The following is a 16,738-nucleotide window of genomic DNA, read 5'->3' as shown; positions in this document are numbered from 1 at the left end:
ACAATAGAGGAGCACTCTTAGGACAACAAAGACTTATAATGTGATAGTACATTTTTGAGACAGTGTGTGGAAAGTTATAAAACGAAAAATATGGATAAATCACAAATGTTAGACTTCATCCCTATCACTAATTCATACATACTTGTAAACAATAATGTCTTTAAGTAATTAAAAACAAAATCCACGTGGCTTAAACAATATGCCTTATTGGCTATTCGTCAATTAGTAAAACTTTGGATAGAAAAATACTATTGTTAATGAAGAAATAAATATAAAAAAAATTTTAAAAAAAAACTAGCTTTTTATATTATGAAAAAACTTGCTTTTTAAAAATTCTAGTATAAAATTATTAAAATATTTATTAACAACTGCTTACTTAAAATTAACTTTCTTAATCATGTGTTAAATTATGAGTCTCCAATAGAGCCACTAAAGACAATTGAATAAGCAAATTTGTGACTTACAATTACAATTGAAAAGAAAAACCAACAACCTTCCAAACACATTGAAGGATGTTTTGAGTCAAATATAACAATTACACTAAAAATTTAAACTAAATACAAGTAATCTAGTAGCCCTGTAATACAAATCTAAACTAGTACAGAATGAGGATTCCACGTCTGGCAGAAACCACTTTCCACGTCGATTTCTGACCCGACGTAAAGACCATCGTCGTTGTAAGTCCGGGGATTCCACGTCGGTTCGGTTTATAACCGAAGTGGTATCCTGGTTTTTCAATTAATTTTTATTAATAATAATGGGGATTCCACGTCGGTTTTATGTATTACCCGAAGTGAAAAATGGGGATTGCACGTCAGTTTTATATTATAACCGACGTGAAATCTATTACTATTAAAAAAAAAAGTTTTTTTGCTGCTGCTTTAAAAAACCATTTTTTTCCTGCTATACAAAAAAACAAAATACTCCAAAATCATACACAACTCATAATTCAAAACAAATTACTTGAGTCTCTTGGAATGACTAACAGAAATAAGGATAGAACCTCCACTATCATTCTTACATTACAATCCATAACTAATAAGAAAATTATGTAATTGCAAGTCATCCTCTATTGCAATTTACATAAAATAAATGCAAGGTTTGTTTTTCAATACTATCTCTTAACTGCAAAAGCCTAGAAACTGAGAATAATCAATAATACAAGTCATTTAGTATATAGTACACCCTCATAGAATCAATAAACTCTTGCTACAACAACTCCCGGTAACTGATTATTAACTATTAATATATCTAATAATCTTTAAGCATTAAAATCAATATACACCTCAAGTCTACGTGCATGTGTCCGCAACTGCTCAACAGCTCCTAATCGAAATGTATCACAAGCAGCTATCATGACTTTAACATCGTGTTCCAGAAGCCAGTAAGCAACCTGCACATTTGCAAATAAAATGGAATATCACCTTCCAGTTAAAAAGCAAGCCAAACATATGAAATTTATATAAATAGGAGAAACAATATATGAATTTCCTTCACCTTAGCAAGATCAATAGATTTCCAACTCCAACTCCAACAAATACAACAATATATGGTTTCCTTTGCTCTTTAGCAGCATGAACATCCCTCAATATGTTGCCAATATAATGCCTAGGAGTTAAAATCCGAACAAGTGCTTCTTCCATTGCCGTCTGCATTTTTTGAAAAATAGCATCGGTATTAATAAGATGAAATTGTATATATAAAGAATATCAATTTCTGAATACCTAATATCATTACAAATTAAATCTTAGCATCTCAATGATGCACATATACCTTAAAAGCAAAAGCAAAGGACAGCAGATGATACCATATGTATTATATGGAAAGGAAATATCAATAAGGTTTCAAATTTCAATCAAAGGAAGTTGACAATGTAATGTTATTACTACCACCAAATTGCCGAAAATCGCCATTAGAATTAGAAAGAACAGTCAAATTGTCAAGGTATCATGGATTAGAAACAATGAAACAGACAACAAAATCTTCACATGCATTCAAAAAATAATAATATTCTTCACATAATCCAATTCACATGTATATACCAATTTCACTATTTCAAGCAACACAAAATCAATCCTAAACTACACGGTTAGCTGCTTAATATAAATCTGAATGAAGCCAATGATGTAAACAAACTTGACAAAATATATAACAATAAAAGAATCTAATTCAGCAATATTACCTCTGAAACATAGATGAAAACCAACCCTTCATTTTGGCATCAGACTTGCTATTCTTCCCAGCATCATCGTCATCATCATCCTCTTCATCCTCACTATCACTACTAAGAATATCATCTTTATCCATCATACTCTCCCCTTGTTCCTTAGCAAAAAAATCAACTTTGGTAAAATTCTCGGACGAGAAAATGGGGCAGCAAAGGGAATTTAATCTTTCCACCACAGCCACGGGGTTTTAATCCGATGCAATAACCTTTCCACCATTTCATAAAATCCTACTAATACATATAGCAAGAGCACCACTTCCAGTCCATAAATCAGCCCAAACCCCTCTTTTCAAATCATCATTCTTTGACAAAACAACATATACCAAATCAACAATAAGTTCAGTCTCAGGTTTAGGAATCAAAACCCCTTCTTCAACACTCAAAACCAAATCCTTCCAATGCTCGCATCCCACTATATACTAAAAAGGTTTCCTATCTTCAATCCTTTGCTTCCATAAAGAATCCAAAGACTTTCTAAAATGAAATTATTAGAAATAGTTTCCAATGGTAATTAGGCTGTAAACACAGATGATTAAACAAGGAAAGCAAATTTTCAACAGTCCTAACTTTACAAATTGCATTGAAGTGCTAGAAAAAACATCTTCAAATATCCTTAATTTATAATTCTGATTAAATATATAGAATAGAATTACTTACCCTGGAATGGTGCAGCAATTGCAATCCAATTCTTAACATATTTCTCAAAAATCTGCAAACAACAATAAAATTGCAGACTTTGCAAATTAACTTTCACAGCAAATTCATAAACCAATTTGGGGTACTGTTTTCAAACTTGATAAGTTCAGATTTACCCATAAATAATCATAATCAAAGACAAAAATCAGATTACAATCAACCAACATAAGCGTTGTTTAACAAAAACCCTAAAAATGACATAAACCAAAGACTCTAAACATATCACAATCAAAGGGAAAAAAAAAATGAATGCTTAAACTAAATAGAACGAAGAACAGAACACGAAACATCAAAAATCAGCATACCGGGACAAAACTTCGTTCAATCGCAAACAGAAAAGAAACTTCGTTCAATCGCGAAAACGAAGAACAGTTCACGAACAGGAGAGATATTGCTGAGTTAGGGTTTCAGTGAGATTCACGAGCGATTTTGATGTACGGCTAAAACGAAGAACAGTTCACGACGAGAGAGAATCAGTGAGGGATTCACTGAGATTCACGAACACCACCAGAGAAAACGATGATTCAGAGAATGAGAGAGAGATTCAGAGAATATGAGAGTTAGGGCAATGAGTACGCGTATACAAATTTTCAAGGGAGAGATTTCACTACGGTGGAACCAAACACGGAAGTGGAATCGTTAAAACAAAATTTCATGGTAATTACCAGAATGCCACCGTATCTTTTTCCACTTTAGTTATACAAAAAAACCGTAGTGGAATCTTTATCAATTATCAATGAATTTTTCACTTGCCTAATTTTTTCCACTTCAGATATACCAATACCTGAAGTGAAATCCCTTAACCAAATGTCATATTTCTAGTAGTGCTATGACAACATAAGAAATCTAGCAGCCCTGTAATACAAGTGATCAGGGGTAAAAAACACTCTTGCAGAAAAATTAAAGCCAGAAGGGTTGAACTCAATCAGATTATAAAAATAAGGCACATAAAAGGGACAAAAACAACAAACACCAATGATCTATATAAAGTACTTTAACAAAAATCTCAAACCTTAATAAAAATTCATTGAATATCACGAATGTAATCATCATATACAATCTCTAGTATATACCACAACTAATGAAACATAATAACAAACAACTTATTCTCTAGTGTTGCTGGTAGGTAATTCAAACCTACACAAAGGGCAACAATGACCTATCACTAACCAATCTTCAATACAGTTCTTATGAAACATGTGGGAACATGGTAATGGGACACCAACATTAACACCCTCAAGACAAATAGTACATTTTGTTACTTCTTCTACTTTTACCATCTTCAATTCTTCAATACATGACTTATCTGCAGGAATAAATCTAGTATATTCTTCTTCAACCATAATTTCTTCTTCCTCATCCTCAATAGCCATTGTAACAGAAAAATCGACTCGAATAGTAAGATGCTTTCGCTCATCATCAACTGCATCAGAAGCAACTTGCATGATTTCTTCTATCACCAATGTAAAAGCATCTTGAGGAACATTTATTAGAGAAAGCCATGACACAAAGGTATTTTCATCCATCATCTTATCCATTGAGATGTTGCGAAGAGCATCACGTTGAATGTGTTCAACAGAAGATTGAAACATATCTGTCGAAACATGCCTAGTTTTGTATTCGAATTGAATGTCGAAATACTTCTTATCATCACATGAAATACGTTGTGTGTTGGAATCGGACTTACGTAGCCATGCCTTACAATGATATTCGTTAGCAGGTATAAACCTAGCAGCTTCTTCTTCAAGCATCATTGGCTCTTCTTCATCCTCTTCCAAACCGTGTTCATCTTCATCACTTTCAATTTCAATAATTGTAACATCATCAACCAACCCATTATCTTCTTCTTCTTCAACATCTATTATCTCGACATCCTCTTCCAAACTATTGTTCTCCTCTTCTTCTTCTTCTTCACAATCAACATATTCAATAGCCCTTTTAACAGAAAAATCGACTCGAATAGTAAGAAACTTTAGGTTCTTATAAGTCTCATCATCAACTATATCAGAAGCACATTGCATAATTGCTTCTACCACCATTGTGAAAGCATCTTGAGGAACATTTACTTGAGAAAGCCATGACACGAAGGTATTTTCATCCATCATCTTATCCATTGAGATGTTATGAAGAGCGTGACATTGGATGTCTTCGAACGAAGATTGAGACGTATCAGTTGGAACATATGTAGTTTTGTAAACAAATTGAACCTTGAAAAATTTGTTGCCATCACCTGAAATACTCTGTGTGCTGGAATCACACAAACGTAGCCATGCCTTACACCGATATTCATCCATGATGAATTTAAGAAACAGTAGTAGCAAAGTTGATAAAGATATATGATATATCACAAAGGAAACTACTAATTCTTGATATTGATAGGTAACTGTCACTCGTGTCGTGTATATATAGATATTATAATCTTGGTGATCAAGTTAGATATCTTTTTCTAAAAAAGATTTGATTTTAATTTATATATCTTTTTCTAAAAAAGATTTGATTTTAATTTCTATATCTTTTTTGAAAAAAGATTTGATTTTAGCTGGTTTTATCTTTTTTGATATTAGATTTGATTTTATCTTCACTGCCGCGTTTCTAGATTCTCCCACAGATTGTACCGTTATATGTCAATATTTTCGAATCCACGAATAAAAAATAAAAATATATTACCAAAAAAAAATATAAACTCTTAAATACTTAGGTTAAGTTTGACCCTACTTTTTTTTTACAAAAATTTGACCCTACTAATTTTCTACTTCTCAACTTGTTTTTTTTTTGTCAAAAAAGAAGTTTTTTTTTTTTAAAACTATATTTTAAAAAAAGCCAATGCCAGAGCTCCAAAAATCGTCGAAATCCCTAAAATCAGTAGAAAAATTTAAAATCAACCTAGAATACTAAAATCGACCCTAAACCAGACCTGGACCTTAAAACCGATCAAAAAACCTAAAATCGACCATAGACACAAAAAAATCAGCCGAAAAACCCTAAAATCGAATATAAACCCTAAACTCGGCTAAAAATCTAAAAAATCGGCCGAAAATCCTTAAATCGATCTGAAACCGTAAAAACGACTATAAACCCTAAAATCGGCCGCTAATCGGAAAAATCGGACGAAAAACCTAAAATTGGCAAAAAACCATAAAATCGATCGAAAAACCTAAAATCGACCATAAACCATAAAATCGGCCGAAAAACCGAAAAAATCGTCCGAACAACCTAAAATCGACTATAAACCATAAAATTGGCCGAAAAACATAAAATCAACCTGAAACCCGAAAAATCGGCTGCAAAACCTAAAATCGGCAAAAAACTATAAAAACGACTATAAACCCTAAAATCGGCCGCTAACCGGAAAAATCGGCCGAAAAACCTAAAATCGGCCAAAAACTATAAAATTGATCGAAAAACCTAAAATCGACTCTAAACCATAAAATCGGCCGAAAAACCTAAAATCGACTCTAAACCATAAAATCGGCCGAAAAATCGAAAAAATCGCCCGAACACCTTAAAATCGGCCAAAAAACATTAAATCGAAGAAAAACCTAAAATCAACTATAAACCATAAAATCGGCAAAAAACCATAAAATCGACCGAAAAACCTAAAATCAACTATAAACCATAAAAACGGATGAAAAACCTAAAATTAACTATAAACCATAAATTAGCATAAAACATAAGACATGTTTTTTTTTTACATAAGTTAGACACAACCTGACCCCTAGTTATTAGGATAATTAGCTTTTTTTTACCGGTTATTTTTTTTTTCGGTCTTTGTTATTATTATTATGATCCTTTTTGTTTATCCAAATATTATAATTATTTTTCAAAACTCACATCTTTATATAGTATAATTTTTTTTTAGGGTTAATAGATCTATACCCCTGTAATGTTAGCAAATTTTGACTTATCACGTCTTATTTTTTATATTATTTTTTTTGCAATTGTCCTCCGTGATGTCAAGATTTTTCTCTTTTCCCATGGTTGGGCTACTTGGCACATGACTGAATATAATAGGTGATGTGGCACGCTGACTTGAATTTTTATTTTATTATTCATTTACTTTAATTCCACTTGGCATTTTAATTTTATTTTTCATTATTATTTTCTAAAATTAAACTTTTTTATTTCTTCCAACAAAAAACCACCATCTTCCACTTCGTAACCGCCGCATCAAAAACCGCTTCCACCGTCATCATCCTCAACACGAATACTGTAACGCGAATTTCAGCAACTATTTTACACGAATCTTTCGCTTTCGTTATGGTGGAGCACCGTCATCCACTTCTTCAAGTAACAGAAATCATTCCTCGCTTTGACTCGGACGATTCCTCTTCTATTCCACTCGTTCCTAAAAGAAGAGCTTGTGTTGGAAACCTTACTGATTTAGTTTCTAGATTGTTTCCATCTTCAACCTCGTTTAAAACCAAACAACAATGTTAAAAACAAGAAAGAGAATAATGAAGAACAATGAAGGTTCTGGGTTCTTGCCAATTTTCAATTTCTTTATTTTAATTTTCAATTTTCAAATTTTCTTACAAAAATTAAAATTTATGATGTGGTATTAAAAAATAAGTAAAAATAAAGATTTTTTTTTAATATTATTATTATTTTTTTACATAACATATAGCCGTTGTTTTTTTTTTTTTTTTTTTTTTTTTTTTTGATAAGCAACATATAGCCGTTGTGGTTAAGTGTAAATAAGATTGAGACGCCTCATGATGACTTTGCAATTTATGTGCAACAATTTGGGAGGTAATTCTCTGAACCTAGGAGAATGTTCTCTCATCTGGAGAAAATTTGTCAATCATATTTGTACCACAAAGAAAAAAAAGAAGAAACTTGGAAAAAAAGAAACAAAGTGACTTGGACAATTTTTTTTTGCGGATAACCTCATACCAATTAATCGAATATGCATTCATATGGAATCGGTCAAGAAAACGGCCGGTGCTTTGCAAGTTGTTATGAACATTATTGTTGCTTTATCATTAGTCTAAATAAAATCTCAATAGTTATCTTGTGGACTACAAAAACCTTGACATGAGATATGATTTTGGATTCCTTAAAATGACTTTAAAAAGAATGTTCTCTTTTCATAATTTATTCCTTGACTTAGATGACTTATTTTACTGTTATGATCGTTGAAATAATTCTTATATAAAAGCTCATTGTCTTGTACCAATGTCAAGATTATGTCCATTATGGACCAAAAATGAAATAGAAAATTTTGAGAGGATAAAAATGTCCCTTTTTTATTTTTCTGAACTAAAATTTACTATATTTTTAAGAAAACTTTAAGCAATTTTCACATATATATTAAGAAAAGTTAGAAATATAATTAATGTTCCGGTTTTTATCACCAAAGATAAATTGATAGTCTTAATAATTTTATTATAACCTTAGGTAAAACATCTGAAATCTAATGATTCTATTATAAGAATTTTGTTCTTTTAAAATATTCAATCATAATAATTTGTATGATTATACAGGTGGAGGTGGCAAGTCTAGCAAAAGCCAGAAGCCAACACAATTTTCAGAATCTAACTCATCTTGGATTGCAAGGAAATGCAAGCCTCCAGAAGCTTTCTTAGCTGCTTCCCAAGCATCAGCTTCTTTAGTTGTGGTAGGACTTTTCTTATAGGTCGCGTATACATAACGAGTCGAAATTCCAACTGAAAGAGTCAGGTTACCGCGAGCAGTGTCTGCTTCAATAGCACAGAGCTCCAATCCATTCATAAAAGCTGTCGCAGTAAAGTGGCAAAAGAAAATAACAGTTATGAGAAGTATACTTAGTTATGATAACGCACATCAAAAGTGCGTCTGAGTGTTTTCATGTAATCAGTGGAGGAATGTTTCGAAAGTTAAATATGTCATAAGTTATTTTCATCGGTTATATAAAATACTGACAAAAGTGTATATGTCATACGACAAACCAAAATAAGCTGTAAATAAGCTCATCCGAATACACAAAGAGTACGCACAAGGTTTTCAGCATGAAAATAACCAAAAACCTACTATTACATTGCTCGGAAAGAAACCAAGTGTATATGAAAAATGAAGTTCAAATAAAATATGAAAATGAAGTTCTTTACCTGATAATATTTTAGCACGAGAAGATGCAACAGCCAGTCCTGGGATCAACGTCTTGTCCTCAATTTCAATACCCAATAAATCAAGATCTAGCCCAGAACCATAGCCAAACCTTTCCTCTGATGTCGAGGCCTCCTCTCGAACAGCTTTAAAATAGGTTATTAAAAGTAAGAGATGTATATCTTAGGAAAACAATTTAAAGTATTAACAAATGCTGATGAATCTATACCTGAGTAAGGTAACTGAACAAATGCCCATCTTTCGCCAAAAAGATCTTCTGGATGTTTCGTGGGAAAGGGATTGTCTAATGGCAAAAGAGGCTGGGATCCCTTTTGAAATCCAGGATGTTTTGTATATACAGTTTCATAGCGTTCCTCTAGCCATAAAAGTAATGACAAGCACTGAAAAGGATCAAATGAAGCGCATAAAATATACACCGGTGCATCTCTGAAAAGGAAATAGAATCGCCAAATGAAATACAGTCACCAAAAGATTTCAATTTTTATCTTTTACTTTTGTGCAACAAATGTCTCTTGAAACATGTAAAAGCTGATACATATTCTCAGGGAGGAACTTTTTTACCCCTCATACTAAAAATTCATACATATTTTCGGAAGTGTACTTTTGGACGATAATATTTTGTCTGGAAGTGTACTTCCATACGCCACAAACTTACAATTTTTTCAAATATATACAGACAATTCATATTTGGAGTAGAGAAAATTCCTCCCATATTCTTATTACTTCATAAGTTAATTAGAGGTCATACAGCCATTCCACACAAATCAATACATACGGAACCAATTTTTTGAACCTTCGTCTAATGGACAAGTTAAGTTTTTTCATCCATGTTTTGTCGGCCAAATTACAAGACCAGTTAGGTTTATTTCCAAGAAGTGTCTCAGACTATCAATCGTTCAGCAAACTAACTTATTTCTATCAGCAAGGAAACCTATATAGTTTTCTGTTGAGCAATGAAATTTCACATCCACAGCAAAATTTAAAATCAGACTCACCCGTTTACTGGGAAGAGCTCTTATGCCAAGCTCCTTACATGCTTTTGTAATAATTGTCTGCATCTGTGACCTACAAAGCAATAATAATACACTTCAAAATTCCTTACTCCAGTATGAACACTGAATAAAGCAATGTCTTAACGTAGCATTTGGTACATAAGCTATAACATATGATACAATAGTAAATATAATTTACAAATCGCTTTCTAACAATATTCTTAGGACAAATTAATTTTCTATACTTTAGGGACTAAGATAGAGAGAGAGAGTGTGTGTGTGTGTGATATTTTAGGAATTAAAATGGGGGTTCATTCCCACTCGAATAGTCCAATGGCATGTTTGGATGGGCTCATTTGAGCTTATCTACTAGCATAAGCATGAGTGAGACTGTTTAGCAGAGCTTATGGAAACAACTTATGACATGTCCATATTTGTTTTCAGCTTATCTCCATAAGCTCTCCAACTTATGAAATTAGTTTATAGCATATATGAAAACAAGTTTATTTTATCTTTTATTATAGAAATAGTGTATGTTTGGATAAACAGCTTATTTATAGCTTATAGAACAAACACTTTTCATAATAAGTGCTTATGCATAAGCTTACATAACCTATGTAGGAGAACTAATGAAAATAAGTTAAGAACGACTTATGAAAATTGTCGTAAGTTGTTTTCATAAGTTCTCTCAACCAGTCTCACAAAACTTATACCAGTTGATAAGCTCAAATAAGTTTATACATAAGCACTTACATGATAAACACTTATGCTATATAAGCGCTTAATTAAACTATTTATCCAAATATGGCCTATGTGCTAACAGAAAGAATAGTAACTGCTAGTATGCAAGTAAAAGAAACAATAACTACTGAAACTGTCATAACTGAATGATATAATTTAAGCAATTTACCTAAAGAAGCGAATGTTTCTAAGCACAGGTATATCCAACTCATCACAAATAGCAACAATAGAATCCTTAAGAGTAATACTATTAATAACATTATTAGGAAAATACTTAGTATATTGAAGTGAAAGAGATTTATCACAAACAACAAGCTCCCAAAGTTTCTTTCCATTAATATCAAGAATGGGTCTAGAACAAAAATCCAATTCCCAGCTTAATAAGTTATCAGGATCAGTTTCTGGATCAAGATAACATGTTTCAGCAGTTGGGTCTTCTTTGTCTTCTTCTTCTTCTTCAAATTCTTTCTGCATTGTTGTTACTGAGGTATCTGAGACAGAACATGTTTGAAATTTAAGGAAGTGTTTTTTGTTGGAGGAAGTGAAAAATGGGAACTTGATTGTGGGTTTTGAAGATGAGAGTTTGGTGAATTATGGATTGAGAATAATCGATTATTAGATGTTGTTTCCGAGGTTCAAAATTGTTAAATATAATTTTCAACCACCGAAGAGATTACTGGATTGAGTCGCGGGTGAATACGCTTTCTTTAAGACGTTTCGCGGCACTGCCCAAAATTGTGCAAGGCAGACGATCAACCACGAAGTCTCCAGGATAAAACAGCCCAGTTCTCTACTGATACCGATAAATACTGCACTGTAGATATCGGGCAAGAATTACACCCTCAAATATGGTACTAAAACCATTGCGCTATGATTTTAAGTCCATTCTCATACGGTACTATGACCGTTCTAATATGGTACCATGACCATTCTTATATGGTAATTAAGACCATTCAAATCATAGGGAATATGGCGCTATGACCATTCTTAAATTTGAAGGAACTCACTGTGATACTAGAATCACTCTTAAAACACAATAATAATACTAATACTAGTATATCAGAACAAATAGAATAAACTTCAATATTATTCTCTAATTATTCTCTAAGTTATTAGTAACACATCCTAATACAAATCTTTCTAATTAATTTGCATAACCGAATAATGAAACCAATTGATATGAATAATTCATTCATTCTAACTTTAATATGGCTCATTTCAATCAACTAAATATTTCAAATGAATATGTAAACCATTGATTCATAATCACTTACAAACCAAGAACATCAAATAATCTCTAAAGTCAGTGGATATGATTATTTGTTCCATAAAAGAAAATAGGACTTACCGTTGCCGCAGGTTTTAATGAGCAAAACCATCAAGCACCAACATAGTGCTATGGGTGCTTGTACAATTGATAAGCTATAATTCTTTGAACAACAATTGGAGTATTGTCATATATTTGATGAGAGAGCCACCATTGAGAGAGCCACCCACGAGATAGATATTTTACTGTGAGATATGTAACTTGCTTTCTCCGAGTAACAACAAGTGCTATATATCATCATCTATGATATGCTGGTGGCTAGGATTTAATTTTATATAAATAAGTGGATTATGCTCATGACTCAATAAAACTAGTGAGGTGGTCATTAAAAATAGGAACACATGCTTTTACTTTTTCTACTACCATTCCTATTATTTAGTAACTCAAGTAAGTTTCTACAACATAATCTATATTCATTATTTTTTTTATTCTCAAAATACACACTAGTATATAATACATATTAATATGTTCTAATACCCGATGTGAGACTCAAATATTTTATTTTCAATTCACACATAATGTGTTATTTGTTCCAACATTAGAAATTATTATTAATATAAATTATGGTTTATTGTTATTAAGCACTTAAAAATGATGAATTATATAATTGGACTCTTGTCTGTTATGGATTAGACCATTTAGGTAAGCCTAATGAGAGGTCTTTGCGCTCAGCAGTTAGCTACATTAACATTATCCCATCAAACGTTAAGACATAGGGTGAAAACCTAACTCTGAAACACCGACAGTAATGAGGGTAGTTCCGCTTCTCATGATTGTTATGTCACCGCTCTCTAAAATTCTAACATGTACGCGTCATGATCTTCTATAATACCATAATATGCTATAACTTGTATAAAATGATTCATGGCTTATTTATATTTAAATCCTTCATACATGACCAAGAAATATAAGAAATTAAATTGAGACAATTACTATGAACAAAGAGATCAACATTCATCTACAAATTCTAAAAAACCTCTGTTTTATTACATAATAACTAATAATTTCACTATTTATTCACTCATCATGTTGCTGGTTGGCAACTGAAATCGACACAAAGGACAGCAATGACCTATCACCAACCAATCGCGAATGCAATTCGTATGAAATATGTGGGAACATGGCAATGCAACACCAATGTTAACATCTTCAAGACAAATGGTACATTTTGTTACATCTTCTACTTTTACCATCTTCAATTCTTCAATACATGATTTGGTTGCAGGAATAAATCTCGTATGTTCTTCCTCGAACATCATTAGCTCTTCATCCTCTTCTAAATCATAATCAACTTCATAATCACCTTCATCAATTTCAATTTCAATAACCCTTGTAACATCATCAACAAACCCATTATCTTCTTCTTCTTCTTCAACATCTATTATCTCGACATCCTCTTCCAAACTATTACTCTCTTCTTCTTCCTCCTCTTCTTCTTCTTCCTCTTCTTCTTCAATAGCCTTTGCGACAGCAAAATCGACTCGAATAGTAAGAACCTTTAGGTTCTTATAAGTCTCATCATGAACTATACTAGAAGCAGATTGCATGATTTCTTTTAGCACCAATCTAAAAGCATCTTGAGGAACATTTATATCAGAAAACCATGACACAAAAGTATTTTCATCCATCATTTTATCCATTGAGACGCTATACATAGTGTAGCGTCGAATGTCTTCGAAAGAAGATTGAAGAGTTGAAACATATATAGTTTTGTAATAAAATTGAATGTTGAAATACTTGTTGTCATCACATGAAATAGTTTGTGTGTTGGAATCTGTCAAATGTAGCAGCCGTGCTTTACAATCATATTCACCACATTCAAGAACCCTTCTAACTTCTTCTTCTTCTTCTTCTTCAACATCTATTATCTTCACATCCTCTTGCAAACTATTCTTCTCCTCCTCCTCTTCTTCTTCTTCTTCTTCTTCTTCAAAAGCCCTTGTAACAGAAAAATCGACTCGAATAGTATTCTTATAAGTCTCATGAAAAACTATATCAGAAGCGACTTTCATGATTTCATCTTGCACCAATGTGAAAGCATCTTGAGGAACATTTATATGAGAAAACCATGACACAAAGGTAGTTCCATCCATCATGTTATCCATCGAGACGTTTCGAAGAGTGTATTGTCGGAAATTTCCAAAAGAAGATTGATGAAACATTGTATTAATTGGAACATACCTAGTTGTGTAATCAAATTGAATGTTGAAATACTTGTTGTCATCAGATGAAATAGTTTGTCTATTGGAATCGGACAAACCTAGCCATGCCTTACAACGATATTCTTCCATGATGAATTTTATAAAAAGTAGCAAAGAAAGAGAAAAGCTTTGATATTGATTGGTAATTGGTATAACTCGTGTCTATATATATATCTTGTTGATCAAGTGATTAAGATTTTGTATTTAATTCATATCTTTTCTTTTTTATTTGATTTTAGATTCATATCTTTTTTTTATTATTTGATTTTAGATAGATTTAATCTTGGATTGCACGTTTCTAGATTCTCCTAGTCCTAAGCCCCACCGATTACCGAACATCGTGTGGCCTATATTTTATAGTCTGTATTATTATTTTCTTGATATGGATTTTTTTTTTGGTATCCCTATATTTATTTTCCACGTATAAAAAAAAATCTTGCTAAACTTTTAAAAATTACTAATTGATCGAAAAACTAAAATCGGTCGAAAATACAAAAAATTGGCAGAAAAGACCTAAAACAGCAAAAAACCCAAAAATCGACTATAAATCCTAAAATCAGCCGAAAACCCAAAAAATCGGCAAAAAAACCTAAAATCGGTCAAAATCCCAAAAATCGACTATAACCCCTAAAATCGGCCGAAAACCCAAAAAATCGGCAGAAAACTCAAAAATCGACTATAAACCCTAAAAATCAGCCGAAAACCCAAAAAATCGGCTGAAAACTTAAAATCGACCGAAAACCCAAAAACTCAGCCGAAAAACAAAAAAATATGCTGAAAAACCAAAAGTCGACCTTAAACCTAAAAAACTCGGGCGAAAACCTAAAATTGACCAAAATCCCAAAAATCGACTATAAACCCAAAAAATCGGCCAAAATCTCAAAAATTGACCGTAAACCTTAAAATCGGCCGAAAAACCTAAAATCGACAAAAAATCCAAAAAATCAATCGAAAAACTTAAAATCGGCCAAAAACCTTAAAATTGACTATAAACCCTAAAACCGGCCGAAAGATCTAAAATCGTCCCTAAACCCAAAAAAATCGGCCGAAAACATAAAATCGGCTATAAACCCTAAAATCGACTATAAAACCTAAAATCGGCCAAAATCCCAAAACTAGACTATAAACCCAAAAAATCGGCCAAAATCTCATAAATTGGCTATGAACCTTACAATCATCCGAAAAACCTAAAATTGACTGAAAACTCAAAAAATCGACCGAAAAACTAAAAATCGGCCAAAAACCTTGAAATCGACTATAAACCATAAAATCGTCAGAAAACCCAAAGAATCGCCCGAAAAAATCTAAAATCGTCCCTAAACCGAAAAAAAAAACTCGGCCGAAAACCCAAAAATCAACTATAATCCACTTTACTACCGATTTTAGTGTTTATAGTTGATTTTTGGGTTTTCAGTCGATTTTAGGGTTTATAGTTATTTTTTGGGTTTTCGGCCGATTTTTTGGGTTTATGGCCGACTTTTTGGTTTTCGACTGATTTTTTGTGTTTTTGGCTGATTTTAGAGTTTACAGTTTGAAAAAAATTTAACTACATTACCCTAACAAAGAATTTTACAATTGATGGAATTTCACTGCTTTATCCAAACAATGAAATTTGAAAATCAAGAGAATTCAATTGAATCAATTGAATTCCCCAGTATTTAAAATCGCTTAAATTTCTAGAATCCCCCATTATGGTGAGTTTATTAATAAAATAATTTGGTATTAAAAAAATGTGTCTTATGTTAGGGTGAGTTTGTTAATAAAAGACTATTGGTGTTACAAAAAAAAAAAGGGTATTATTAGTATTATGAAAATTCCACACCAAAACTCATGTATAGTATAAATATATCTTTTAAATTTCCAATATATTTTATTCATTAATTTTTGTGTAGCAAAAATATCTCAATAAACTAAATATATTACTCCCTCCGTTTCTTTTTAAGTGGCCATTAATGTCGGATTTAACGTTCATATTTAATTGTCTTTTTGATGTTTTAAGGTTACATTTGTCGATTATACTCATTTTTAATTACTCTTATCTTTTTTAATAAAACTAATTAATACTATATATTTAAAAAATTAAAGTTTTTATTTTTTTTATACATAACATGTTAATTTTTTTGGGACATAATTTGTACATAATTCTCCCTCCTATTTTTCGAACACTATCCGACGAAAACAACAATCATTTGCCAAATGACAATGTTAGGAAGAGTACCTTTGCCATGGTAGGATTAGAAAACTCCTTCAGCTTCCAAGTAGTTGATGCCATCTATAGAGCTTTGATTCTAACGGGATGAAAATTGCTTTTTAGACCCCCTATTATGCTCCCAGGCCCCATGTTTGTCTTTATAAACCACTTTGGTACATGCGACCTGAAATGCAGTTACTTCGTATCCTACAACCCGAAGTAATGCTACGTAAGGAAAACATGGGGCCTGTGAGCATA

General features: G+C 32.1%; 3 protein-coding genes and 1 long non-coding RNA gene across 5 annotated transcripts; all 4 read right to left on the bottom strand.

Moving 5' to 3' along the window:
- Nucleotides 1-951: 951 nt before the first annotated feature.
- Nucleotides 952-3,508, bottom strand: LOC123915877. Of its 2 annotated transcripts, XR_006811999.1 has the most exons (5): nucleotides 3,229-3,507; nucleotides 2,885-2,936; nucleotides 2,183-2,701; nucleotides 1,498-1,649; nucleotides 953-1,393 (listed from the first exon to the last, which is right to left on the bottom strand). It is a non-coding gene; the product is annotated as an uncharacterized LOC123915877 (long non-coding RNA). The 2 variants fall into 2 exon arrangements; XR_006811998.1 differs by having other exon boundaries at nucleotides 952-1,393; nucleotides 2,183-2,936; nucleotides 3,229-3,508.
- Nucleotides 3,509-3,956: 448 nt separating this feature from the next.
- Nucleotides 3,957-5,224, bottom strand: LOC123917079. The gene has a single exon (XM_045968701.1). It carries the CDS (start codon nucleotides 5,215-5,217, stop codon nucleotides 4,027-4,029), a length of 1,191 nt encoding a protein of 396 aa, XP_045824657.1. The 5' UTR covers nucleotides 5,218-5,224; the 3' UTR covers nucleotides 3,957-4,026.
- A 3,115-nt stretch (nucleotides 5,225-8,339) lies between these two features.
- On the bottom strand, nucleotides 8,340-11,366 carry LOC123919068 (protein TAB2 homolog, chloroplastic-like). The gene is made up of 5 exons (XM_045971290.1): nucleotides 10,931-11,366; nucleotides 10,024-10,093; nucleotides 9,237-9,408; nucleotides 9,010-9,153; nucleotides 8,340-8,658 (listed from the first exon to the last, which is right to left on the bottom strand). The coding sequence occupies exons 1-5, from the start codon at nucleotides 11,233-11,235 to the stop codon at nucleotides 8,399-8,401; spliced, it is 951 nt and encodes a 316-aa protein (XP_045827246.1). The 5' UTR covers nucleotides 11,236-11,366; the 3' UTR covers nucleotides 8,340-8,398.
- Nucleotides 11,367-12,996: 1,630 nt separating this feature from the next.
- LOC123916835 lies at nucleotides 12,997-14,539 on the bottom strand. The gene has a single exon (XM_045968397.1). The coding sequence runs from the start codon at nucleotides 14,377-14,379 to the stop codon at nucleotides 13,102-13,104; it is 1,278 nt and encodes a 425-aa protein (XP_045824353.1). The 5' UTR covers nucleotides 14,380-14,539; the 3' UTR covers nucleotides 12,997-13,101.
- Nucleotides 14,540-16,738: the final 2,199 nt, after the last annotated feature.

The sequence above is a fragment of the Trifolium pratense genome, linkage group LG3 (assembly GCF_020283565.1).
Source record: "Trifolium pratense cultivar HEN17-A07 linkage group LG3, ARS_RC_1.1, whole genome shotgun sequence".
NCBI lineage: Eukaryota > Viridiplantae > Streptophyta > Magnoliopsida > Fabales > Fabaceae > Trifolium > Trifolium pratense.
The sequence above is the reverse complement of the archived record's forward strand: the minus strand, read 5'-3'. Positions and strand labels throughout refer to the sequence as shown.

Excerpts from the sequence above, each read along its gene's own strand:
- LOC123916835 (XM_045968397.1), bottom strand. The coding sequence starts at position 14,379 with ATGGAAGAATATCGTTGTAAGGCATGGCTAGGTTTGTCCGATTCCAAT.
- LOC123917079 (XM_045968701.1), bottom strand. The coding sequence starts at position 5,217 with ATGGATGAATATCGGTGTAAGGCATGGCTACGTTTGTGTGATTCCAGC.
- LOC123919068 (XM_045971290.1), bottom strand. The coding sequence starts at position 11,235 with ATGCAGAAAGAATTTGAAGAAGAAGAAGAAGACAAAGAAGACCCAACT. Across the intron at positions 10,094-10,930 it reads AGAAACATTCGCTTCTTTAG|GTCACAGATGCAGACAATTA; the intron begins GTAAATTGCTTA and ends ATTGCTTTGTAG. Across the intron at positions 9,154-9,236 it reads TGTTCAGTTACCTTACTCAG|CTGTTCGAGAGGAGGCCTCG; the intron begins GTATAGATTCAT and ends CCTATTTTAAAG.